Here is a 10,861-nt window from a genome sequence, read left to right as displayed (position 1 = left end):
GTTGCATCTTCTTTTATTCATTTGAATAGGAAGAACTGGTAATCCATACACGGTATAGTCTGTAATGAAATAAAAGAGTTAAAAAGTCACGTGCAAGCTTCTGCCAGAAATACCTCCATGTCAAGGCAGTCTCAGGGGCCTCTCATATGTGGTAAAGAAGGTTTCACCACAAAGGTGAAGTAAACTTCTGAAGAGGAACAAATTACCTGAAACATGGCTATAAACTCCTGATGAGTTTTTCTTTAAAATGTACAAAAAAAGTTGTAGTCTTTTGCTTAAGTATACTGACATTATTTTGGCTTCAAAAATAGTTTACCTGTTCTGTCTGCATTTCAGAAGTATTAGCATTACATGTTTTTATCTAGAAAGGATATTTTACAAACATGCCTAAATGATTCAAAAAACAAACAGAAAATACCCGCGCAAAACTCTGAAAGAGAAGATAAAGCAGTAATTCACACGCTGTACCAAATGATTTTAGCCACAGTTACAGAGCACTGACAGAAGCAATCTAACTAAATAAAAACCTGACCTGACACCACATATTGCTTACAGGGTGCTAATATCATGTTTTTAGAGCAGTGCTAGTCAGGGTACAGTCTGACTCTACTACACAGAGTTCACTATTGTCTCCAGTTCCTAAAGAAAATTTCCTCCGAGTGTTTCTAAGAAACAAGTGATAAAACTGCACCATTATTAGTCATCCCAGGTTCATCAGCCATTCCAAGCATAAAAGATTAACCTGTAGCAAAAAGCAAAACCAACAAAAAACCCTGAATTTCTGAGCTATTGCAAAAATTATCTCCTTTATCCTGCACACTGCAAAGATCAAATCCTCTTTTCCTGTCTCTTGGAGTACTATCTTAGTAATGACAGTGGCAATTTCATTCATAGTTCCAGTGCCCCTTAGTTTCAGAGTGTAGGTTTCATGTTTTGTGATTTTGTTGTTGTTGTATAGTGTTTTGTTCACTGGTTTACCAAGATTACTGTATTAAAGGACTGTTCATACATATGGGAATTAGGTATCTATGTGTGATTAAGAATTTGCCTAGGGTCTAATTGCACTTCTGTTTAATAAATGATAATATTCATAGGACTTAATGGAGCTGCAGTTAGGCCCAGTGTGCCAGCCAGTGTACTGTGCAACAGGGACAATCTTACCAGAGTGTTATGAGAACAACAAAATACATCAGAGACTGTATGATAACTGGATTAGAACACATAAACACTGTTTATTAAAATAAGATTATTAAATAAGCATCTACAATTTGTATTTCATCAGCTGTAGGACTTAAGGAGCAGAATCTGTTTATAGAAATCAGAGACTGTTAATGTTTTTCTCAGTGTTTGTTATAGACCAGACCTCCAGTAGAGGAACTGAATAGAACAAAATGAAGGAAACAGAAGTTTTGATGTGCTTAAAAACATTCCAAATGCATTGCCATTTCACATATATATATGTAAGTTTAGTCAAAGATGAAGAATAATTTATATAATTTCAAGAAAAAGAACTACCATGATAATTACAAGTTGCTATTACTGCTCTTGAATTATAAATTGCACTTCCTAAGGAAGTTTAGAGTGACAAAGAAAGAGTCCTTCTATCTGTTCTTCCATGGATTTGGTAGCCAAACAATCATTTATCAAGTATGGGGAACCTGACATCTCTAATGTGGATCAGAATAATGCAAGATCAGAAGAGTGTCTTGTTGTGGAATGTAAGGAATAAAACACAAATAATGTGTTTTATGGGCATAACTGGGAGCAAAGACAGCCAGTCGGAAACTGCTAAGGGACAGAAAGATTGATTCAGATATCAGTAACAAAGAATAAATGTGTATAAGAGTTTGAAAGAATTTTGTAAACAAATACACTTTCGCAAGCATGCTTGAATGTAGAGTGTCTGTTTCCGTAGTTAATGAACAATCTAGTTTGTGCATGCTTGAGTGACCAACAGTTGCATAACAGCAAACTCTATATGACAACCATGCATAACTTCAGCAACACACAAACATTTTCTTGCTGCCTGAACTAATGAGCCATTTAGTTGGATAAATCAGGTTATTCAATAGATGTTTCAAGCAGCTAATAGGCCCGATCCTGCTGCTGATCCGTATTCAAACTGGTACTCAAGGAGAATTAAATTCTGTATCCACTGAGTGAATAATAAACTGAAGAATGAGGTTTTACGCGTGAAGTCATTGCAGGATAAAGATACTACGTAGTTTAAAAAAAATCATCACAGCGCAAAGTATTTGCTGTTTGTTATTTTAGAGGAGATATTTGATTGAATGATCTGAAAATAGATCTTGAAACAACTACAAACTTGATACTTCTAATACTGACTTCGCTTGATTTTTTTTTCTTTTTTTCCCTATGTCCTTGGGCTTCAGTGTTGCTATCAGGAAAAGCAGAAACAGAGGATACGTGTTTTTTGCTAAGAGTACTACATTTCAGAAAAGCATTTTAGTAAAGTTAGATATAACCCACATAAACTTTAAAATAAGCAAGGTAGTTCTATGAAAATGTGAAAATCTAAAATAAAAGCTATGAAGCAAAAATGTAAGTTCTTCTAGGAAGATAGATGTTTTAGTTGAAAGCAAAGTCAGAGAAGTTGCTAACAGAAAATATATTAAAAACTGCTAAACATGGGATCTCTGACTGATCTTTGTGTCTATCTGAACTGTTACTACTAAAAATGCCTATGAATTCTTTTCAGTAGATCATATCATGAGTTATTTCACACACACACAAAAAAGTTTATAGAATACAAATGATTAAAAAAATAAATTTTGTCTGGTCAGTGTGCATTCCTGAATGCTTTTTGGCAGTTCTAATTGATGAGACCTCGTTTTATAAAATACAGGAAAATTTGCAATCAGCCCACAGGATGTGCAGTTTAATTATGTTGGTGTGCATTTCTATTTGTTTCTAATGTAGAGGATCTATTGGTAAAATGAATGCCCATTTTGTGGTCTGTTATGCAGAAAATGTTTAATCCACTGTTTGATTTACTCTGTTAAATCTTCTTTATTGAATGTGCTTATTCATCCATGCAGAATTGGGTATGCTGCTTTCTGTTACTATGACATTGCAATTAAATAGCTAAAGAGAAAAACATGGCAAGACATTTTCTCAAGGTCTGTGAAATTCTCATAAAAATTACTCATACTTAATGTATTTTATGTTTGCTGATATTAAAAATGTAAGGTACAGGAATATTTTTGTTTGTTTGTTTTGTGGACTGACAGACCCAGAGTTTGCAGTTAAAGATCCCGAATAATCAATTTTGTCAAATAAATAGAACTAAGAAAAATTTCTGGTCCAGTGGATAATGACTGTCATCATGAAATAGGATTGCACTGATTGCATCTTATGAATGAAGCTAACAGGAACTCAGAGAACCAAACAACAGCATTTTGTGCTGGAATAAATACTGAAGCACTTGAGAAACAGTAAGACATTGATAGTGAAATAGCTCAGCTCTGTTACAGTCCTACAGTTATACTAAACAATAACAGAAGATTTGCACAATCAAATTATATTTTCATGAGTATTCTCTCTCAATAAGGAAAGAATGTGAAAAGGGAGTTTGCCTTATCTGAGCCAACCGATATAGCAGTGTTTTGTTCCTCCGCTCCAGACGTTGAGGTCAGGATGATCCAACACTGTGAGAATTCTGGAACTGAATGTTTTTGTTAGAGGTTAAAAGGTAGGCATGGCAGCCCCGTTAGCAGGGACTACAGGAGCTGCAAAATGGAAAAGTTCTTATTATTTCTGTGAGACGGTTGGAAGCATAATATAAGGAACATACGATTTGATTTTACTACTTTTACGCCTGAATCTGTAACTACTACTTTTTTACATATTTATTTGCATTGTAATCAGGCATTGTAATCAAATCATCGTAATCGATGTTTAAATCTACATTTTTCATTCTTGTGTTGAAATTTACTGCTGGGCCATTTTCTGCACTGGCCTGTGTTGTAGCACGTCTGGCAGTACCACGGGGACAAGGTGGGCTCTGGTTTCCATTAGTCGCTTTATACCACTTCCACTGTTCTTTTTGCTACGCGAACAAGGAGCTTGTAAGAAGGTGTTAACAGGCTGCTAGCTGCTTTATTGTTGCTATTGATTTAAGGTGTTAAGACTTGTATATAATCATACACAACGAATAATCATAAGAGATTAGTTTAAAACGGCACACGTAATTAAATGGAAAATAAAAACTTAAATTTCCAGCATGCTGACACAGCGACTTTGTGCTGGGTTATTCTGATTGCACTGCTGTACGTACATTTGGGTACTTACAGAACGACTTCTTGTTCTGAGTATGCGTTCACTCAGTCCGGCGGGACAGGAGGGGCTGCTCTGAAGCGGTGCTTTCTGCGTGTCACCAGATTTCCCTTTCATTTCTTTGTGAGGGGAAAGAACAGACAGCCGGATTGCAGTGTGACTGTGGGCTGCACGCCACCAGCGTTCGTGGTGGGCTCACAGAAAGGTTTCTGAATGCAACAGAGAAGAGGTACGGTTCAACATGTAGCGTTAGCGGCTGTCAGTTGACAAAGCACAGGGAATTAATGACCAGAAACAAGCTAATACACTTTATTTTGAAATGTCTTTGACATCGTGTTAAAAGGAAAGATATTACCGCAACCGAGCAGTGCGGAGGCTGTAATATGGGGAATACATTCTTGGATATCAAATGACAAAAACCAAAGTGCTGGGTTACTGACTTTCCCGCCCGCGGTGCAGCGCGGGGCTGCTTGCCTTGCAGTGCCTGTATTTGGTTTCCAGAGAGGCGGCACTCGGTCATACCGTAATGTCGGAAGCTCGCAGACAGCTGCCGGGCGCTTCCATCCGTTTCGCATTGCTTCTACCATAGCTAGTACCGCCAAAAAGAACGAGCAGCGAGCCGTCAGACCGCGAGCAGCGCGGCGCTCCGTCCGGCCGCGTGACGTCAACAGGTCGCGCGGGAGAACTCCATCTACCGGCGGCCATCGCGTGCGGCGGCCGGAAGCTGTGTGGGCCGCGGCCTCCGCTTCCGGCAGCGCGGGTGACGTGACGGTGCCCCTCCCAAGATGGCGGACAACCTGCCCTCCGAGTTTGATGTGGTGGTGATAGGGACCGGTACGCGGCGGCGCGGGGCGCGGGCTGGCCTGCGGGTGCTGAGGCCGTAGAGGGCGCGGCCGTGGCCGTGGCGGCAGTGTGCGGGGAGTGAGGCGGTGGGGCTGCTGGGGCACCTGTGTGGGCAGCGCCGTATCCGTCGCTGCGCCTGCGAACTGCTCGGGGATTGCTGCTTAGGCTTCAGCGTCAGGAGTTGTTGAAGATACAGGACATAGCTGCCCTCACTGGGAGGGCAGCGGGCCATCTCTGCGAGGTGCCGGCCCGTTAGGCACAACGCGACCCTTGTGTTCTTGAGGTTGGTGCTCATCTGGTACTTCACTGTAGCCACTGGCACCCCGAAATGCCCCTGCTGGGCGAGCTGAAAGCTTCTTTCGGTGCGCCGAAAGTAGTTCTGAAGAGCCGACCTCGGTGTTGTGGTGGGATATGTGGTTTGTGCTGATAATCTCAGCTGCATGCTGTAATGTGAGGATTGCGTTTTCTCTTGAAAAGCGTTTTCATAATCCCTGTGCTTGCTTACAGATAACCCCAAACTTCCTCATTTAGGGTGCTTCTCATTAAGGTGTTCAATTCAGTGTAAAAGAAGACGTAGGACTGCATGTACTTTAATTGACTCTGAGCTGTCTCAGGCTGCCTGTGCTTTGTGCATCCTATACAAAATCCACTTTCTGTTCCAGTGGGTGATGGACATCTCAAATGTCTCACAAAAACATACCACAACGTTTGTAACTGCAACCAAAATTTAAAATATTTCTTAAATTGCAATTAGAAATTAAGATTTCCCTACTGTGTTCTTTGTTTGGTAGTTCAAGTGGAAGCCTTAGTGATGAACCTGATGTTTTCTTATATGATCAGGTTTGTGACTGTTCTGAGTAAAAGAGATTAATAGTAAACAGTGAATGGCTAAATTACCGAACTGAAAGGGTGAAGTGTTAACAACTGTACAACTCCTTGTTGTACAGTTTATTACCATGAAAAATACTTCTGTATGCAATAGTATAGAAAATTAAAGGAAACACGGCTTCATAAAATTAATGTTCATGAATTTTCTATCTAATCTAGCTAAGGAAATGAAAAGGTGAAAATAGTAATGGTACATATTCTAGCTGCTACGGAAGCTAGTGAAGATCTTCAACACATATGACTAAAATATACATAGATAAGACTTCATCTTTTCATTATTCCTATGGAGAAGAAAAACGTGCTGTCAAAATTTTCTTCTGGAGCTTCTATATTCTTTGTTAAAAATCTGCTGTAATCCCGTTTGCTGTGGTAGCTCTTATGTTGAGGGGCCTCAGAGGACCATGTAGCAGGTACAGTAAACCTCAGGCTGCAGTTGTGTTCTGTCTTTCCTGTCCCTGTCATGGTTCATGCTTGCTGTATGATATGTGAGTTAAACCAAGGCTATCTGTGTGACAGCAGTTGGTGGTAGCAGGTCACAGATAGGAAAGCCAGTGCTCTCCCAGCCATGCTCTTAGGAGTGCTCACCTGAAGCAAAGTACTTCCAGCTGAGCAGTCTGTGGCATAGAGGATTGGTCCTGGAGTGCACACCTACCGTTACCTTGTCCTGGAGTGCACACCTACCGTTACCTTCCCTACTTTGAGAACAGGTTTTAATAGTAAAGTTTTCATATTGGGAGAGAAAATGCCATGAGATAAATTCTGTCGTGGAAATATTGCTGTAGTTAGTGTTGGTATGGGTTTGTATGAGAAGGTATGTTTTTGAGATGTTTGCCTGCCTGAAGGGAGACCTCACTGTGGCCTTCCAATATTTGAAAAGAAGCATATAAACAGGAGGGACAATGGCTGTTTACAAGGGTAGATAGTGATGGGACAGGGGGGAATGGTTTTAAACTGAGACAGGGGAGGTTTAGGTTAGATATTAGGAGGAAGTTTTTCACACAGAGGGTGGTGACGCACTGGAACAGGTTGCCCAAGGAGGCTGTGGATGCCCCATCCCTGGATGCATTCAAGGCCAGGCTGGATGTGGCTCTGGGCAGCCTGGTCTGCTGGTTGGTGACCCTGCACACATAGCAGGGGGGCTGAAACTATATGATCTTTGTGGTCCTTTTCAACCCAGGCCATTCTGTGATTCTACAGAGAGTACTGTTAGGTCTAGTTTGAAGATTCTAGTTTCCAACCTTGTGATTCTATGATTCTAAGATTCTAAGATGTTCAGAGCTCCTGCCTTTCCTGAATTATTGTCTTTGCTTTGCATTTCTTCTATTAAGGATATATGCAAAGGATGACTAATGGTGCCAATTGTCTATTTTTACACTGTATTAAATACTGGTATTAAACCAGCAGTGTGAAAGATTATTCAAAGCACGATTTTTATTTTCCAGGAAATTACTGCTGAAGGAATTTCTTAGTCTTTAGCTCTTCTTCTGATGCCATAGCCAGTGCTGAGTGCATATGGATATCTGATTGTCATAATATCTGAAATGTTGGTGTTAATGTTTTTAACTGCTTAGTAGTAATTGCACTCTTTTCTGCATGCCTGGCCTTCCGCAGGTTTTATAATTCCTGCATCTGTTGATTTCAGTAATTAGATTGAGTGGGATTTGAATTTGTTTTTATTTCGGGCTCATTGAACTATTTCCCTGGAGTAAGCTTATTGGCAATGGAAACTCATGCTAAATTTTTGTCATCTGTGATATGTTTAATAGCTAGGTTCAATTCCTTCATCAGTATTTGTGTGGTAAAAGCAAATTCAGTTATTGATGAGACTACTTCTCTGTAACCCAAATAAAACATGTTCTTGCACAAGCAATTTTAGAACACTCTGGATACATAGTACAAAAACACACAAAGTCTTTGTGGGTTCAGTAGCAAAAGTTTAGTTACTGTCATTGAACTTCTATGCATAGTTCTTAAGAAAAATAGATTAACAGAGAACTTAATAATATTTTGAGGTTTTCAGTGACAGTACAGCACAGAAATTAAAGTTGTTATGGCTTTGTTCTTTTGTTCTATCTCCATTTCTTATTGTAGAATTGAAGTTCATTTCAAGTTTTATTTTAGCTTCTTCTCCCATCAAGACTGTCCCTATTTCCTTTCTTTTTGATTATATTATTATGTGGAGGTTATCCACTAACCAAGTAGGAATGGCTTCACTGCATGATTTTCTGATAAAGCAGTTGTCATACTCACAGTAGTTCTGGTATTTTGGAACATTATGTTTGCAGATTTTCATTTGTGTTAAATCCTGTAGCACGCCGTTTTGGATGGCTGATACTGTAAGTGCACGCTTGAAGACACTTCAGGGTGGGCAATAATCATGTTTGTTATTGCTACCCTTTTAAGGCATCAGCTTCTAAATTAGTGCGGACGTTATGAATGTTTACAAGGAGGGAATGTTATGAGATCTTTAAATGTAATTAAAAAAATCTATTTGAGAGAGTGACCTGGGTTACGGAGTCAGTGGGAAGGATTTTATTTAGACAGTTAACAAATAGGAAAGCTTATAGGCAAAACATTCAGCACTGTTGAATTTATGGCATAAATCACTGGAAACATAAAGATTTGCAATATCTGCAAAATACAAACAGCCATAACTTAAATATTTAAGTGATGTGTTTAAGGATACAAGGTCTCCCTTACTGTGAATTTCTTTGATTGTTTGGATTATATTCAGTCCTGACTTGAACTAGTTCCTGATGTTGCAGGAGTCCTGTCTTAACTTCTGGTGAGTTATAAAATAAAGGACAGTACTCTTTATAAGGTGGCTGTATTCACAAGTTTGCCAGTAATTCTAATTTATCCTTTTTTTTTCTAAATAGGAGTTATTCTTTATAAAAGCAGTCACAGTAAATTTTCTAGTTCTATGCAATTTTCTTTCCATTCTGGTTTTCAGTGGCTATAAATAACACATGAAATGACTTTCAAGGTAGAAAGCAGGAATCCGTTTTGAAATATTCTATAAAATAAAGAGTGATTTATGGTTTCATATGATTTTGGCTGAAAGCACTCGGGCTTTGCCAGGTCATCAAAGTCCTGTCAGGAGAATCTATTATTTATTGTTCGATATGCGGGGAGTGGTGTAAGTACTTTATGTTTATCTTATGTAAGTATAGTGTTAGGAGAAATCACTTCCAGACACTAAAACAGTTTTTAGAATGCACAGTGAAAAACTAATCTTAATATTATAATGCGAGAGATGAAGTTAGCTTTGGAGATAGTTTGAAAAAATAGATTTTTGATAAGTGAGTGATTCCTAATGCTTTGTTATTGCAGGTGTAAATTTACCTTTATTTCCTTACTGCTGACTTTTTTAACTTAACTAAAATTGAGTGGTTTTTTTTTTCTGGCATGCTTTCACTTCTGACTGTTGTTGTGCAGTAGTGCTGGTATGACAGCCTTCTTGAAGGCTTGGTATCCCACTGATACCTCGCATGGGATTATTTTCCAGATACACTCACTGCTCTTATAAGAAAGCAGATTATTTTGTGGAGCCTTTGCTGTCCCTGCCCGTTAGCGTTTCTCAGATTTTCCAGATTATTTGCTCATCATACAGAGGTCAACTTGCAATAGTCACATCAGTAAGATTTATTGAGATTAATCTGCTTCTTATGTATCCAAGAAGGTTATACCAGACAGCTGGCAGTGAAAACTAGTGCTATGAACTGGGGACTCGATTCTTCATTATAAGCATGTGTATTTACCTAGTGTTTATTCTGCCATTTTTTTTGATTACTTTATTCTGGTGCTGCAACTGTTTCTGATACAGTCGTGGAATCTTGCAGCAGTTTTCAGTGCGTCTTGCAAATAGCTGAAGAACCAGAGAAATTTGTAGGACTAACCACCATTTGTGTCTGCTGGAGTGAGCCGTGCCAAGGTGCTTGTTAGTGTAATTAGAGCAGATTTGTTATGATTTTATTTGCTTGCATTTTTGTCTCAGTATCATTCCAACTGCATGCAAGAATTTCAAGCACAGAACAGCAAGTCAGTCCTCTTCTTGAACTGATGCAAGTCTAGGAGTTGGTCCATGTTGATTTAGTTCATATTTCAATGAGGCGGTGTCACTGATTCATGTGAATGTATCACTGCCTGGATAAGTACTGAGGTGTTCCTATTAGCACATATTAGTGATTCAGAGATCACTCGGGAATAAAATCCCTAGCTTCATTCTGATTTTTTATAATCTGTCTGCAGATGCAATGTGCTGCTTTGCTGAAATTTTACGTGAGTGTTTCCTTGAGAAACCTAGAGAGGCTACCTTACCTCATATTGCATCCATTCCATGGAGGTTAGTAAGTGGAAAAAGAAGGCTGTATCATGAAGAAGTGATGATATAGACACTAGGTTCTAATCAATCCTCCATTGTGAAGGAAAACTTTTTCTTTTTCCTGGTGAGAAAAATGAGGGACAGGCCTGTTTGTGAAAATATTTCAAGTGTAAGCATTTTATAATGTGAAGGGTCCAGGAAGCATAGAGTGCCTTTATGCATCTTGATTATAGGTGCTGCTATTTCTGTATTGACTAAGCCTGAAATATGAAGGACTTCTGTGTCAGCCTATTGAATTGATACTGCAAAGAATTGCATGGGCTCCTTATTACTGCATGTAAGTCCCTCTTGTGCTGCCAGATGTTTATATATAAAATATCAAGATACTGATTTTTTTTTTTTTTTTTCAAAATATCTGGGTCTTCTTGCTGCTTTGCTGTCATTGAATCATATATTTACAGTTCAAATATCTCATTTCATACTATGCTGTTGGAAAGCTAAAAACTGCTT

At 38.9% G+C, this 10,861-nt stretch overlaps 1 protein-coding gene across 1 annotated transcript in view; it reads left to right on the top strand.

Moving 5' to 3' along the window:
* Nucleotides 1-5,078: 5,078 nt before the first annotated feature.
* CHM (CHM Rab escort protein) overlaps nt 5,079-10,861 on the top strand; it is a gene marked incomplete at its 3' end in the record, with an annotated part of 55,959 nt that continues 50,176 nt past the window's right edge. Inside the window, exon 1 of the mRNA XM_079542040.1 lies at nt 5,079-5,130. Coding sequence (XP_079398166.1) covers nt 5,082-5,130 — 49 coding nt within the window. The 5' untranslated portion in view covers nt 5,079-5,081. The remainder of the gene's footprint in view (nt 5,131-10,861) is intronic.

Source organism: Tetrao urogallus, assembly GCF_951394365.1.
Source record: "Tetrao urogallus genome assembly, chromosome: 13".
In the NCBI taxonomy this organism is placed as follows: Eukaryota; Metazoa; Chordata; class Aves; order Galliformes; family Phasianidae; genus Tetrao; species Tetrao urogallus.
The sequence above is the reverse complement of the archived record's forward strand: the minus strand, read 5'-3'. Positions and strand labels throughout refer to the sequence as shown.